Source organism: Schistocerca nitens, chromosome 2 (genome assembly GCF_023898315.1).
Source record: "Schistocerca nitens isolate TAMUIC-IGC-003100 chromosome 2, iqSchNite1.1, whole genome shotgun sequence".
Classification (NCBI taxonomy): Eukaryota; Metazoa; Arthropoda; class Insecta; order Orthoptera; family Acrididae; genus Schistocerca; species Schistocerca nitens.
In genome coordinates this window covers 88285041-88302394 of record NC_064615.1, presented here as the reverse complement: position 1 = coordinate 88302394, position 17354 = coordinate 88285041, and the positions used below count along the sequence as shown (strand labels likewise).

The 17354-nt window shown below is 41.5% G+C and overlaps 1 protein-coding gene across 1 annotated transcript in view; it reads right to left on the bottom strand.

Moving 5' to 3' along the window:
- Positions 1–17354, bottom strand: part of LOC126234848 (chaoptin-like) — a 166248-nt gene that overhangs the window by 109565 nt on the left and 39329 nt on the right. Inside the window, exons 2-3 of the mRNA XM_049943590.1 lie at positions 7906–8050; positions 1570–1680 (exon numbers count right to left, since the gene is read on the bottom strand). Coding sequence (XP_049799547.1) covers positions 1570–1680; positions 7906–8050 — 256 coding nt within the window. The remainder of the gene's footprint in view (positions 1–1569; positions 1681–7905; positions 8051–17354) is intronic.

Genomic DNA, 17354 nt, shown 5'->3' with positions numbered 1-17354 from the left:
CGGCGTGGGTCCATGTCAGACCACGATATGGCTGCCCAAATCGGTACCGAACCCCCGCCAAATGTGTGACTCTTGAGACGTTCACTCGGTGACAAGTTGGAAACAATTTGCAACAAGACTCATACGACCAAATGAACCCATTCATTGCTCCACGGTCCAGGTTTTATGGGTTCGGCACCACGACTTCCGGTTACGGACATTTGGAACTCCAGGTTACCCTCAAATTCCCTGCTTTGGAGGTCAGTTCTTGCTGTTTTGGTGCCGATAAGGTTCGCGAGTGCGACATTCAACTCTGCAGTGATATTTTCAGCTGTCTGCCTCTTATTTCCCCTCATAATCTTCTGTAATGACCCTCCCTCACGATCATTCAACACACATTTTCTTCCGTTGGGTGATTAATGGATAATGTTTTTCCGCTTTCCCTATATGCACTAAGTCTTCGATACGGTGTCTCTTGAAACACTAAACACATGCCCTACCTTGATTATGGAAGCACCCACCATAAGAATACCAACTATTTGTTCACGTTTATAGTCACTTATCTCCGACGTAATACCCTCACAACTACACAGAACAGTGTTCGGGCCACGACTAAAACCGGCATCATATTGAGGACATGGCAGTCAGCCATTTCTTGGCGTGCTTCCACGTTTTGTCCAACTTCTGTGACAGCCAGACATCTAAGGCTTTACTATTCCCATACAATCACGGTAGATTCCTACCTTACAGTAGTGCCAAACTGACGACCACTAATGTTGTGATAGTGAATGGGTTTCACTAACATATGAGTAACAAAAGTTGGGGAATATTAATGTTAGTTGTCGTACATTTATTTTGAAGGTAAATTGGGAAAATATATTTTGTTAACACTCTAGGTCAAACATTTTTTTACTGATAATCATTATATTTCATATAGTTGTCGTTTTCAGTCCTCAGACTGATTTTACGCATGTCCCTGCGCTAGGCTATTCCGTGAAAATCTCACTTCAGAACGACAGCAACATACATCAACTTGAATCTCCTTCCATTATTCAAACTGTGTAATTTCTCTGCAATTTTTCACCTCACATGCTTTTCTCCATTAACAAACTGGCTATTCCTTAATCCCTTGTTTTAATCAAGTTGTGCTAGAAAATTGTCTCGTCCTCCATATGGTCTAATATTTCTTCTTTAATCTGATCTGCCCATTTAATCTTCAACCTTCTTCTTTTTCCTGGCCTTTAGCCCGTACTTCCACGTTAATTTTTGGGTTTGGTAGAGGATGGCTGGATGCCACCGAGACGGAATTTGTGTACCCCAACTGTCAGCTTCTGGTGTAACGACACTTGAAAGTGTGCGAACGTTACATAAGTGTTTGCGAATGCTGCAACTTTCGAAGAACGTGGATACAATCCCGATATTCACCTAATTAATGCGGGAAACCCATATCTAGACTTGTCAGCACACCCGTCCTTAATACGTCGGGCATATTCGATCCGGGGCGAGCGCGCCACCTCGAAATCCGAAATATACGAATCGGGCACAGAAAGAAACACAGGCAGAGTCTTCGAGCGTGGCATATAAAATTACCTGTGAAGATTGAGCCAGTCAAGCCCGCTCAGCAGTTGCAGAGCCTCAAAAGGCACCTCGTCCAGCTGATTGTAGCTCAGGTCCAGAGATCTGAGTGTGTCCTTCATCCACCTGCAAACCACACGATTTAAAAAACATAAACTAAATAAGTAAAATAAACAAAATATCTAGAAGTCGGTTTCAAAGGTGCTAGTGGAGAATATCAGCATCATTTACTGTAAAAACCACAATGAAAACAGTAAAACATGGACATTGACGAAAGGAAATTCAGGTCATTACTAACAGAAAAGAAGCAAAATAGTTTATAAGAACACATGTGAGAAAGCAGACTATATGTTTACAATAGAGCAGTTAGTACTGTTACATTAATAGCAACTGCTTCAGCATGCACACTTTCCAGAAGCCCCTCAAAAACAAAAATCTGGAGACTGAGGTGGACAGGCACAAGGGTTTCCTCGTTCCGTACAGTCCAGAGTGTTGACAAGCAATGGTACTGAGTGGGATGGTACCCCATTATGCATCATCCACATTACCTATTGTATTGCTAAGACAACATTCTTCACTAAAAGAAGCTGAGTGTTCTACAGTACCTACATACGTATATCTTCACTAAGGCGTTGAGGGAAAACGAATTGTCCAAGTAGTTGGTCGTAGTCTAATTCCTGTCCAAAGAATGGCGCTAACATTCAACCAGTATCTGAGGATTTGACGTGGTGAACATCCGCAACTGAGTAAATCCGCTTCAGTTGTAATGACAATTTATTTATTTAACTGCAAGATGAGTTTCAGACCATTAGAGCTCCATCATCAGTTGTTAACAATTATAAAGACAAGAAGCGAAGGCCAGTTATAAAGTCTATGTGATGCGCTGCGAAAAATGACAAAAACTTCAAGAAGCAGTCATACTCAATTTACTAAAAACATGCAAGCGTGGCGGTCGGGCCAGTCACCATGAAAAGTCAGGCTCACCGCCTCGTAAGAGCACAAATGAAAACTACAACGCGTTCAGTAGCCAGAGACCGGAAGGCAAAGAGCGGCCAGTGGAGCCGAGCAAAGAACTGCCAATGTAGGAACCGAATACAGAGTGTTTCAGTTCAGCGGTTACCAACTTCCAGAAGAGATAGATGAGACCTAGACGTTGCAAAATCTCACATCAATGTATGGTCGTAAATGCTTTTCTGGCGCGGTAGTGACGACGCAAAACAAAAAAAGGAAGAACGAGAACTGGGCAAGAAAACATGTTTCTTATGCTTAGTGCAGGAGGAACCAAGAAATACGAACAAACGCAGACAACACTCATCGCCTAAGACAGTCTTCGAAGCTACGACCCCGGGATGTGAGGCAGGCTTCACATCTCCGGAGCATGAAGGATCTGACGTTCTGGAAAATACTGGGTGTGTCCCGGACTTCCCCAGCAGCTGCCACAATGCGTACGTACTTCAGCACTATTAAAGGGGCTTTCGTACAACAGTCAAAGCCGTTCCATTTATACTAAGCATAAAAAAGGGAAGCGTTTCCGCCCATGCATAGCTATGTGATTTTCCTTCGTCTAGGTGTACTCTCTCTCTTAGCTAAAACACAGTGTATATGGTTTATAATTTATATAAAAAACAGCTACCAGCCACATGTATGGTTTAAAAAGGTTTATTATCTTCAGACCATGACCGGTTTCGGATTTTTCTTTACAAATCCATCTTGAGATTGTAGTTACAAGCATTCTTAGTTGGAACTAGTTTTGTTTGAGTTATTCGTTTGCTGCAGAGCTGTGTAGTTCTGCCTGACGAAATATTCGTGCGTTTATATTTTCGAACGCAAGCTTAATACACTTTTCAATATGCACTATGTGAGTGCTATCCCAGTCAATAGACGTCACTTTCAACCTCATCATCTTAATTACACAAGCAGCACACACGAATAACGTTTATAAAACGTGGCCCAGCTTCACATTACAAACGAGAACCTGCGTGTGTAATTAAGATGATGAGGTTGAAAGTGACGTCCATTGACTGGGATAGCACTCACATAGTGCAAATTGAAAAGTGTACTAAGCTTGAGTTCGAAAATATAAACGCACGAATATTTCGTCAGGCAGAACTACACAGCTCTGCAGCAAACGAATAACACAAACAAAACTAGATCCAACTAAGAATGCTTGTAACTGCCATCTGAAGATGGATTTGTAAAGAAAAATCCGAAACCGGTCATGGTCTGAAGATAATAAACCTTTTTCAACCATACATGTGGCTGGTAGCTGTTTTTTATATAAATTATAAACCTGAAGTACAACAGTCACGTTTCTCAACATGTCGACTTTCGACAAAATAGCGTTAACACTGTATATGGTTCCAGCACTGAACCTTGTTCGCTCCACTTCTTGGCTTATCGTAGTGTAGGTGTTGTTTTCATTTGGTATATATATGTCACTTTGCTTCCTGTTTCTGGCTATTGGTCGCGCTGTGGTTCTCATACGCTTTCACATGGGAAGCCGTGAGCTTGATTTTCCGTACTGACTGGCCTGACCGGCACGAATGTGTGATGTTTTTAATTGAGTATGAGAGCTTTCTGTGGATTATCTCAATTTCTGTAAGGCGTTCCGGAAAGGCTCAAAATCATGAAAAATTCAATTTTTACTTTTTTGCGTTTTCTGAATCTGCAGACTATTACCTTTTAATAGGTATATAATTTATTCAATTCCGAAGACTACAACTATTTTTAAATTTTTTTTTGAAATGTGTTCTACATGGGCGTGACCCACTGTGGCGCTGTTAAACTGCTGTCAAATGGTGTTATTATTAACGTCCGTGTTCATCAGGTACATTTTAGTGATGTGAGATAAAGTATGTGTTGTGGCTAACCTGTGATGGTTCAATATATATCGCTGGTGTGATTGTCGATTGTTTCATGTTTATTTACTCTGTCGTTATCTCGAAAATATTCGTAATTAATTCTGTTTCTTGAGTCTCTGTTTTGTTGAAGTATAATAATGAGTAAAAGTAAAGTTATTAGAAATCCTCTGAAGGCTTTTAAGAAAAGGAGAAATGTTGGAAAGCCAAAGGTATGTGTTATTACTGTAAACAATAAAGACGATAACCAAGTGAGATGATAGGTTCTAACATGGTACGAGCGATGCTTGCTTTAGACAAGGAACGCCTTCGGGCTGCAGACAGGGCTGTAAAGAGTCTAGAAATACAAGCAAGAGTAAACAGGAGGAGGAACAAGAGGAAGCTGGAGGAGGAGTTTGCAGAGGATGAAGATAATCCATCCTATGGACCTGGAATGCACTAAAAAGTTAATCCAATCTTTGTCGCTCGATTCCCAAAACTTTTATTTTCTCATACTAATTACATGTTTTCTAAGGATCTTCCAAACATATTTGTTTCAAACTTTCAGTAAATGTTACACAGTACCTTCTGCATAATTTAACACAGCCAAAAAACTGTATATTTTTGAATATATAAATAAAAAATTGCAAAAAAATGTTGTGAATTTTCATTACAATTGAAAAAAAATCATCTTTAATAACTGAACTAAAATTTTGTAAAATCCCTGTGTTAAGTTGTAGCCCATATTCCAATAAATAATCTGTAAAAAGTTCAACTTCCTACCTCAAATACTTTGTGAGGAAAGATGTAATTTATAAGCGTTATTTTAACATTGCAAGTATAGGGCGTTCCGGAGCCCCTTAACTCCTTGCATAGACCTTATAACCAGTCTTCTCTCTCGTCTTTCCAGTTATTAGCACCTGACGATGGAGCTCTGATGTCCTGCAACCGGTCGTGCATTTAAGTTAATAAATTTACTTTACAGCTGAAGCGGGTTCTTACTTTACAGACATGCCGTGGTGATTCTCTGTAGTCCACATATGACGACTGTGTACAGGTTTATGACGCCACCTCTACCAAGGAACACCTCATCAGTGAAGCGTATGGATGACAGAAAGCACATAATAGCGCTTGCCTTTTACAAAAAAGAAAAAAAAAAGTGACCAAACCTTTTTCGTTTATGAGAATCCACTCTCGATAATCTCTGCGAAAGTTTCTGATGGTAAGGATAGTACTGGTTTTCTCACAAGATACATAACATCATTCTTACTTCATGCTGGAGAGATATGTGCCTAGAGTTTGTGGTTGGTCAGAATATCACGTAGAGCCAGAGATGGTACTCGTACATCTTGGCCGCCACCCTGATGGCTCACTTTTCTGGAAGCGCGCAGGCTCATAGACCCGCCGAAAAATGAGTGAAAATGTTTCGTAAGTTGGTGACCTTTTTTACTAGCGTAAATGGATCGGTAAATCCGTGCAGACTATTGACCATTTCCATTTGCTTTATTACAGACTAAAACCATGTCGGCTTGCTCCCGGAATGGATAATGGATCAATGTGATTCGATGTAACTGCAATTCAGGCAGTGACATTGTTCATTAATGACATTCACAAACATGCTTTGAGTAATGTCATGTATCAGTATTATTGGCTTTGTCGCATACTCACCGTCCATTTCCGGGTACACGAGCCGAGCATGTTTCTGTACACTTTCTTGTTCCTTTTCCTAACAGGTATCACCTGATGTTTGTCTCCTTACTTAATACTTGCTTAGCGCTCGTTGATTAACTAGCGTACACTGTGTGACCTGCTGCGATTTTATTTTTTGTTTTTATTTTATAGAATTTTTATGTTGTTCACAAACTGCAACACGCAGGTTTTTCACACTAATTAAGGCCATAAAGCGTGGTCTTTCCCACACGAATTTCTGACCAAAAAGCGATTGTGGTATCTGTAGCTCATTGTAATTCCTTTTGCGTTTTTGTAGAGATATTTCTATAATAACGTTTTTCCCTAACAAGTATTTCTTTATATCTAACCGAGAAGTGAAATACCAATTTTCATAAATTAAGCTATAATTTTTTTTTTTAATATCGAAATATTTTCAAAAAAATTTTATCCGCTACTGCATTCCCTCGGGGATTGTATTTGGAAAAACGCTGAAACACATTTCTTTTTTTAAATTTGTAACCGAGAAGTCGGATACGAATTGTCACAGATGAAGGCTTAAGAATCGTTTAGCAGTTCTTTGGTAATTGTTTATTTAAAAATGTTGACCCACTATTTTACCCTCTTAATAGTTGAATTTCCAAAAACACTGGAACACGAATCTTTTATTTTCTGACTGAGAAATCAAAGAAATACCAGTTTCAGTAGCTCTATCATCTAAATTCCCTTACTAGGAACATACTTTCATAAAGCCTTTCAGCCCCTATTTCACTCCCTTAGGACTGGAATTTCGGACAATTCCATCTTAAACGATGCCTACAGTATAACATCCACATGCTCTCCAATCTTCAGGTTTCTGTCCTTGGCGTTTTGGGCTGGGCGAAGATGAGTCAGTGAATAAGTATGACCCTATTTCACTTCCTTAGGGTTGAATTTCGAAAAACAGTTAAACACGCATTTTCTTCATCTCTAGCCGAAAAGCAAAAACCAATATGGGTTTAAAAATACTTTCACAATGAGATATTTTCATAAAACGTTTCCTTCCTTCCCCCTCCCGCCCTCCACCCTACTTCACCCTATTAGTGGCTGAATGTCCAAGAACAGTGACTTGTTGTTTTTCCTAATAGAGAAGCCAAACACAAATTTTCATAGATTTAGTTTGCACAATACAATATTTCTATGAAACTTTCATGCCCCGTTTTACCCCATAGGGAGTGAATATCCGAAAACAGTGAAACACGAATTTCTTCATTTCTAACTGAGAACCAAATTTAAATTTTCATAAATTTAGTTTTAAAAATGCTTACATAATACAATATATTCATAAAAAATCTTATCCCCTATTTCACCTGATAAGAAGTTCAATTTCTAAAAACGTTGAAACACGTGTTTTTTTATTTGTAATCGAGAAGTCAAGTACCAATGTTCATAGACGTACCTTTGAAAATACTTTGGCAGTTCTTTAATGATAAGCTTTCACCAACTGTTTCGCCACCATAGGTTAAATTTCCAAAAATGCTGAAAGACGTATTTCTTCATTTCTTACTGAGAAACCAAACACCAATTTTCGTAGGACTATCTTCAAAACTGGCTTAATTTTAAAAAAAATCCTCTTCTCCTATTTAATCCCGTTAGGTTTGGAATTTCGAAAAATCCTTTCTTAAACGACGCCTGCAGCAGAAGCTCGACACCTTATCCAAATTTCAAGTTTCCATCGTTGGCGGTTTGGGCTGGGCGGTGATGGGTCAGTCATTCAGTCAGGACATTGACTTATACATAGAGATAAACCTGTATGCTTGTCGTACAGTGGAGCTATATTTGTCGCTACCGTAAACGTATTACTCACGCGAAGGCCCTCGGTGCGACGTACTGGATGCGGTTGCTCATGAGGCGCAGGGATTCGATGTGCACCTCCAGAGAGTCGGCCTCAACCGCCTCGAGGCCCGAGTTGACGACGTCCATGTGCTCCACCACGCTGCCGCTCGGAAGACCTGCAAACACAAGTAGGACGGCAACGTGAAGAGATTTCGTGTTCCCATCACACCACAGAAAGTGGCTGTTGAAGAATAACGTAACCAAAATGTTCGCTTAACAGATTTCCTTTGTACATAAGTTGTCTTGAATGCGCGTTTTCCAGTTGAAGAGCTTTTTTTTGGTGGTCGAATTATCTGGAATGAGGTCCATTCAGCTCAGACAGGCAGATTGAGAAGCTGCTATATGTTACGTACGCTACCGAAGTTGCGCCAGATCTAGAAGCTTGGAACAGGTTGTGAGCCACACGAATTATTACTATTATTACTTTGAATTGTTATGTCCAACTAAGAAGCGTATTTTCACTTTCTTTCAGTTTTTTCTTCTTGCCCTCCCAGAATTTTTTCATTCGTTAAATGACCATATTTCTACAATCTTGCATCAGTTCGGAATTCTGTCAATTAAGCTTCTTAGCAAGACTCTGTACTTGAATTACGTTCCTAAATTTCGATTTATCGTCAGTAATTTCTTTGTTAATTTCAATTTCTCCTAGGTTTTCGTTTACTTCACTGGACCACTTAATGGGGTTCTTCATAGAGCCGTTCAATTAACGTATTCCACCACTCCGTCTAATGGTCACAAGTGGCCCATCGTGACCATCCGACCGCCGAGTCATCCTCAGAGGAGGATGCAGATAGGAGGGGCGCGTGGTCAGCACACCGCGCTCCCGCTCGTTATGATGGTATTCTTCACCTAAGCTCACCGAAGCCGCTACTGTTCGGTAGAGTAGGTCCTCAATTGACATCACGAGGCTGAGTGCACCCCGAAAAATGGCAACAGCGCACGGCGGCCTGGATGGTCACCGATCCAAGAGCTGACCACGCCCGACGGTGCTTAACTTCGGTGATCTCACGGGAACCGGTGTATCCACTGCGGCAAGGCCGTTGCCAATAAACGTATTCCTTAATTCCTATTACAAGCCTGTTGCAAATGAGTCATAGTAGATAAAGTTTATATGAGGAATGTATGTCCGGAAATGCATAGTACGCATGTAAAATAAGCTTTTAGATCAGATCACTCTCAAATATTGCGCATCACATTACGCTTTGACTTGTATGTTGTACAGAATCTCACGGCTTGGGCAATGTTTCGAGTGCTTGCCGTCGTGTTGACGTGTACGTGCCGAATAACGTCCTCTTCAAAGCCGACAGTGTGGCTCATCCGTGGAGCACCAAGTTAACCCACATAGTTGCGCACGTACCAGTTTCTCTAAGCCATTGTTTCTGTCGGACGAAAATGGTGCGTGGTGTCATAATTACAGCAGGGCCTGACGACGGCCCCGCCTTCTCAGTTTGTGTGCGTACCATAAAGCGGCAGATCTGTAAGTGATCCAGTTTTCAAAGATGTTTTACGAGAGCTAACTGGAAATAAATGCCTCCGAATTTTTTTTATCTGAAAACTCTAAAGGCTTTCTAAAACAAAAAATCTCTATCATTCCTCAGCTTCATTCTTCGCAGCTACGTATTTATTTCTCAAGATACTCACCCTGGGGAAGAAACACATTTTTCCCAACGAGAGACGAGTGTGTTGATGCCGTCACTGTAGAGCGTTTGATTTTGTTGATGGAGCCACAAACTCAACACTGTTAGCATCCCTTCATCTCAATCAAATGTATTCCTTAAGTTTTGGAAAGAGATGAAAATCGGTAGGACCAGTTCAGGATTGTGTGGGAAGTGGTCGATGACCGTCAAACCAAGTAGCGGGGTAGCTTCGTGGTCTTGGGCGTCTTGTCACGGTTCGCGCGGCTCCCTCCGTCGGAGGTTCGAGTCCTCCCTCGGGCATGGGTGTGTGTGTCGCCCTTAGTGTAAGTTAGTTTAAGTTAGATTAAGGATTGTGTAAGGCCGTGATCCAGTTTTCAAAGATGTTTTATGAGAGCGTACTGGAAATAAATGCCTCCGAATTGTTTTGTCTTGGTGAGTCTTTCGCTGTGGGTGAGGCCTCTGCTACTGTCGCAACAAGGTTGCGGAAACCTGTCCGATCTCCCTCATCTCGGCCAGCAGCGATGCCCTCAACAGAGGTCGCAGAGTCGCGTATGGTGTGACATTGTCATGCTGAATTAGAGGGTCCTTCATGTGGTGACGAACTCTTCGAATGCGTGTTTTCTACTTCTGAGGGTTTTCTCACATACCGACATAAATATTGCAACGCACAGTTTTTCTCAGCCAATTCCGGTTAAAAAAATGCATCATTTGTTGTGAGAAATCATGAGATATTTGCACTTCAGACCCTATACTTTCATGAAGTTCCAATAGGTGGCGACACTATACGTAGGCTTGAAAATGTCCTCTGTAGTGGAGGTGTGTTTCAAGCAGGGAACTGTCATTTAGTTGTCTTCTTTCGGCAGAAATACAGAGCTTCGCAAATATTCATAGGCTCATGCAGAATATCTAAGGACACTTAACAGGCCAGCCGCGATCGCCGAGCGGCTCTAAGCGCTTCAGTTTGGAACTACACGGCTTCTGCGGTCGCAGGTTCGAATCCTGCCTCGGGCATGGATGTGTGTGATGTCTTTAGGTTAGTTAGTTTTAAGTAGTTCTAAGTCTAGGGGACTGATGACCTCAGATGTTAAGTCCCATAGTGCTCAGAGCCATTTGAACCATTTTTTGACACTTAACAGTGAACAGAAAGTTGGTGAGTCTTTCGCTGTAGGTGAGGCCTCTGTGTTGAGTGGTACTTAAGTAAATAAATCAGTGAAATCAAAGTGAACTAGAAATTAGGATATAAATGAAAAACTTGGTTTAGTTTAGAGAGTTACATACTGGCATTCAGCCCGCAAAACAGCAGAACAGAAGAGACAATGACCATGAAGTCAGCAAGTTCCACATAAGCGGGCGCTGTCGATTCAGCCGTCAGGGCATCGCCCGACCGGCTCACGTGTTTCTCAGTTGTCGTATGTGAGCAAAGGCCCTCGCCTACATCCCAAGAGCCAATGACCGACGTTAAGAAGATTCTTCGAGAAGCTTTTCAACGTGACAGAAGAGGCAATGACCGGCTCACGTGTTTCTCAGCCGTCACGTGTGATCAAAGGCCCTCGCCTACATTCCAAGAGCCAATGACCGACGTTAAGAAGATTCTTCGAGAAGCTTTTCAACGTGACAGAAGAGGCAATGACCGGCTCACGTGTTTCTCAACCGTCACGTGTGATCAAAGGCCCTCGCCTACATTCCAAGAGCCAATGACCGACGTTAAGAAGATTCTTCGAGAAGCTTTTCAACGTGACAGAAGAGGCAATGACCGGCTCACGTGTTTCTCAGCCGTCACGTGTGATCAAAGGCCCTCGCCTACATTCCAAGAGCCAATGATCGACGTTAAGAAGATTCTTCGAGAAGCATTTCAACGTGACAGACGAGGCAATGACCGTGAAGTCGTTCACCTCCAGTAAACTGAAGTGAATAAATACGCGAGACGCAGTGGGCCAGACAGATGAAGTCAGATGTAGACGGAGACGGAGACGGAGACGAAGACGGAGACGGAGAGGAGAGACGAAGAAGACGAAGAAGTTTTCAGTCAGTTTCGGTGCTGAAGACCGTCATGCAAGAAGAGACTGCATCATGCACAGACGCACCAAGTCCGCCGCTGTAATGGAATAGCAAGCAGCAGCCGCAGCGCCAGAAGACAGAAGTTAAAAGGTATTTGAAGTCGGATTTTTACGTACCCGGGTGACTCGTGAGGACGGGAAGGAGACGGCCTCACATCAGTAGTCACCTGTGAGCTAGGATGAAGACCTGACAGCCGAAGACTGGCAAGCGGGAGTCCGTGGTTCGAGTCCGGGACACTGGCCTTCCCCCGCCGCGCCGCTCTGCTGGTCGACGCACAACACACGCGGCCGCATAGAGAAGAGAAACAGTGGGACGCCACACCCAAGGTATCATCCGATGCACGACTTCGCTCGCAATAATTAAACCGGCCACCTCGCGCTGTGCGTCTCCCGTCGGCTGGGCGAGACGGCGACACGAGATACACACCGCTACGCGTAATCAGACGCCGCCGCCGCCGCCGCCGCTGCCGCTGCCGCAGCAGAAGACTTCACAAACGACACAGCTGCCGCTCTCCGAACCAGAACATTCCGTAAGATACAGTTGTACAAATCTTCAATAAAAGTTATCTTATGTAAAAATGATGTTTCATTCGACCTCATACCCGAGCCAAGGAAGAACCCACCCTGCCCACATGTTGTTAAGAGAGAAAAGTTAATTTATTTAATATTTTCACCCTGACAGAATGCTTTAGAATGCTCATCCTGACAATTGACAGCATCCAAAGAGAAAACCCAGTTACATTTAGTAGCAGAAGTGTCACATTTAGTAACACAATTGTTACATTTGGTATCAGAAGCCGTTTTAGTTGTTACATTTGGTGTCAGAGAAAAAACCCCTTGGCTCAATATGAGGTGTGAGTGACAGTCACTAATGGTCCACAGTTAGTATTGTTTAATGTATGAAAGGATAGAGGTGCGCATAGCAGTCGTAATATTTTCTTTATTTAGAAGTGTATTTTCTCTCATGATTTTAAGGGTTTGTCGAAAATATTTAAACATCTTTTTTATTCAGTGTGGTAAGATTGTGTAACTAATAGTTGTAAAATGATGACACGAAATCGTACAAAGTCAGAGTCAGCACCACAAGCGGTTTCTACTGATGAAGCTATTCAGAGCTTAGTTAATCAAATAGCACAGCTTAATAGTGATAATAATACATTATTTAAACTGTTGAGTGACGTTAGGCAAACCAGTTCAATCCCTCCCACCCTAGATTCCTCAGCAGCAGCCTTAGTAACTCCTTTTTCAGGTAAACCTGGCGAAGACATAACAGCCTTTTTTGATGATTTAGTAGCAGCTGCAAAGTTAGGATCATGGTCAGATGAACAGCTCTTACAAATGACAAAGTTATGATTGACAGGAGAGGCTAAAGCACACGTATTATACCATGAAGATTTACGGAATGCTCCAACATTTGAGGAATTGAAGAAAGGATTGCTTAAACGTTTTCAAAAACAGAACAGCTGTAGATTTTATAGGGAACAGTTAAATACTATCACTCAGAGGCAAAACGAGTCGTTAGAAAGCTTTTTAGATAGGATTAGAAAAGTTAATATTAACACCTATCAGTTGACAACTAGTGATGAAGCAAATAAAGTTATTTTACAAGAGGCAGAAAATAGAGCTCTGGATACATTTTTACGTGGGTTACCTCCTGAAACGTCCCGTCGTGTCAGGGCAGAGTTTCCTAAAAATTTAGCAGAAGCTGTATCTGTGGCGACGGCTTTTGAAGAAATAGACATTGCCACCAGATACAAGGAGAAGCGAAATGTATTTTCAGCAGGAGTACGATGTTTTAGGTGCGAGCGACAGGGACATATAGCAAAAAACTGCAGACAACCTCAATGCACTAATTGTCAAAGAATAGGTCTCACATTCAAGGAATGCAGGTCTAAGAAAGTTTTTGGAAATAGAAATCAGTTAAACTCCAACGGGAATGTCGGAACCGCCGCCAGGTGTTCCCAATAAAATTTCATGCCATTAAGGCGAATGTGAAGGCGGAATGCTGGTTATCTGCTACCATACAGGATAAAGAGGCAAGGATACTAGTGGATACAGGCGCAAACGTATCAATAGTAAGTAATGAATGTATTGGAGAAAATAAATATGACCCTCCAAGGTATAGATTGAGTGGAGTAGGAGGAGGTACAGTGAAGTCATTAGGATGTACATCATTGATTTTCTATATTCACGGTGTACAATTTCAGGAAGATGTAGAAGTGGTAACAAAAGTAACTGACGGGTACGACGCGATCCTAGGACTGGATTTCCTGAATAAACATCACGCTAAAATCGACCTCAGACAGCAAACTGTAGAACTTAGCGGAATAATGTTTCAGCTAGGTGACACCGCTGCAAAGGGCCCGCTGCCGCAAGATTTCCCCAACCGGAAGGCGAAATCAACTGCACTGCGTGCAACGTCCTTGAAGGTTGATTCGCGGGATCAGATACCATCTGGCTCAGGAAAACTTTTCTGGATGACCGTTGACCCCGACGTACCTACAGATACAGTGTGTCTAATAGAGCCTTTAGATGAAAATGAGGAATTAGATGTATCACATTGTTTTGTACGAAGGAGTGTTGTACGGGTTCAAGACGTTGAAGGAGAAGGAAAAGTACCGGTACATATTGACAATTTTGGAGTGGAGGACAAAGAGTTGCATAAGGGAATATTAATAGCTACAGTCAGTACTTTTGAAGAAGAAGATTTCATTTGGTCAGATATTAATGATGGTCAGAAACCAGACGCCTATAAAACCGCATTACGCCAGAAGATTGAGCATTTGAAAGGAAATGATAGAGACACGATAGAAGCAGTTTTAGTTGAGTTTCAAGATTTATTTAATGCAGAAGGTCCACTGCCAGCAACAGATATCACACAGCATAGGATCCCAACAGGAAATAGCCCCCCAGTTTATAGGAAGCCTTATAGAGTTGCGCATCACTTACAGCCAGTACTGGATGAATTTATAGAACAGCATCTAAAAGATGGAATTATAGAATATTCTGATTCGCCTTATAATTCAAATATCGTAATTATTCCAAAGAAGTCTCCCGACGGTACGAAACGATATAGATTTTGTTGTGACTACAGACACCTTAACAAACAAACTATCTCAGATGTTTATCCTCTTCCAAACATTACAGATATCATTGACAGTTTGGGTAACAGTAAATACTTTTCAACAATCGATCTACGTAGCAGATATTATCAATTGGAAGTTGCACCTGAAGATAGGCATAAAACAGCATTTTCTACCCCTGGAGGCCATTGGCAATTTAAAAGAATGCCTTTCGGTTTGAAAAATGCACCAGCAACTTTTCAAAGACTACTCGATGGAGTATTGCGAGGACTCAAAACTCAGCAATGTTGTGTATATCTAGACGATATTATTGTATTCTCCAAAGACATTAATGAACATGCTGTGCGTCTTCGTAATGTTTTTCAGAGACTTAGAAAAGCTAAATTAACATTAAATATGGAAAAATGTCCTTTCGCATTGTCAGAGGTTACATACCTAGGGCATGTCATTAGTGAAAAAGGAATTAAAACAGATCTTCGATTAATTACGGCAGTTAAGGACTTCCCAACACCACAACGCGTTAAGGAAGTACAAAGTTTAATTGGTCTCGCATCGTATTACCGAAAATATGTTCAAAATTTTGCTGAAATTGCCCGACCCTTAACCCAATTACTGAAAAAGGGTGCAAAATTTCATTGGTCTGAAGATTGTGAATCAGCATTTCAAACCCTTAAAGATAAGTTAACACACAGTCCAGTATTAGCCTACCCAGATTATAATAAAGAATTTATTTTATCCTGTGACGCAAGTGGTCATTCAGTAGGAGTTGTTTTGAGTCAGAATATTAATGGCGCGGAACATCCCATAGCCTACGCTTCGAGACAACTAACAACGGCAGAAAGAAATTATTCCACAACGGAGAAAGAATTGTTAAGTGTTATTTATGGTATCAAATACTTTAAATGCTACTTGTATGGTACGAAATTCAAGGTTATTACAGACCACGCAGCTTTAAAATGGTTGCTTGGGTTAAAGGATCCATCTAGTCGTCTCACGCATTGGGCCCTATGTCTTTCCGAAATGGATTTCGAAGTTATCCATAAACCAGGCAAAAAACACACGAATGCAGATTGCCTAAGTCGGAAAATAGCACTTTTGGAAGCAACAGGCCGAGATACTGAGGACTGGAGAAAGGCACAAGATGAGGATACAGAATGCAAAAAATACGCAACTCAAAAACAATTTTGCTTTGAAGATGGTGTATTATGCCGTAAAACAAAACTTGGACCGCGAATTGTTGTTCCCCTACACCTTAGACAAGAGATAATGGCAGAGGCCCACGACCATATCCTTTCAGGACACGGTGGACAGCGGACAACCGAAAGACGTGTAGCAGAGCGATTTTGGTGGCAAACCAGAAAGCAGGATGTTGCGCAGTACGTTCGTAATTGCATTGCGTGCGCACAACGAGCTGAACTTTCTCGTTCAAAAATACCCTTACAGAGGCTCCCCGAGGCTTCATGTCCATTTCAAATCTGCGGAGTGGATCTCTACGGGCCATATCATAGAACACCTGCTGGTAATAAGTATGTTCTTACGATTATAGATCACTTTTCACGCTATCTAGCTATGGTGAGTCTCCCAGATCAGCAAGCAAATACAGTTGCCCAAGCTTTAGTTAACAACTGGATACTTAAATTTGGCGTACCTGAAGCTATTATCACAGATCAGGGATCTAATTTTATGTCTGAATTAATGAAACAACTATGCCACTTACTAAAAATACGTAAATTACGCACAACTCCGTTACACCCTCAGTGCAACGGGCGCACAGAAAGAGTTCATCGGACAATTGGCAAGATGCTTAGTTATTATATTAACGAACAACATTCTAATTGGGATACGTATTTACCAATAATCGTGTCGGTATACAACGCCAAAATGCATGAAGCAACTGGCATGTCACCTTATGAAGTGGTCTATGGCAGAAAAATGCCGTCCCCTTTTGACGTAATCAGGCAGAAAAACGGAAAAGTCGGAGAAACAGTAAGAGATTTCAGTCGAATGATGAAGGATGTATGGAAAAAGGTTCAAAAATCTAATACAAAGGCTTTGGAACGACAGGAAAGATTAGGTAATGCCCAAGGTAAATATCCAAATTACAAAATCGGTCAGAGGGTTATGCTTTCAACTCCTTATGTTGCGAGAGGAAAAACGAAGAAATTTGTAACAAACTACAGAGATCCTTATCAAATTATTGACATCACGTCACCAGTCAACGTTAAATTGCAACTGCCCACCCGAACTACCATTGTCCATGCAAGTCGTTTAAAACCTTTTAAGGGCGCTCCTGATGTAATTCCTTCAACAATAGTGTCTGCTTTTCCGAAGGGTGGAGGAAGTTCCCGTAAAGGAAAAAGAGTGGCTACGCCAGCACAACATACAGACATGGCACCATACAATCTTCGACCAAGAGTGCGAATGTCCTAGTTGAATCTTAGTAGACTGTGGATAATATACAAATGTGAATAATTAATACATGATAATGGTTTATTTTTTAAGAAAGAAAAGTTGAACGTAGAAACATGTAGATCTTGTAGTTAAAAATGTATTCCTTCTTTTCTTTGTTTTTGTTTTTACTAGGTTGGTAGGTTCATAACCATGTTGTTTGCTCTTTCCAGAAAACGCCATGCAAAGCATTTC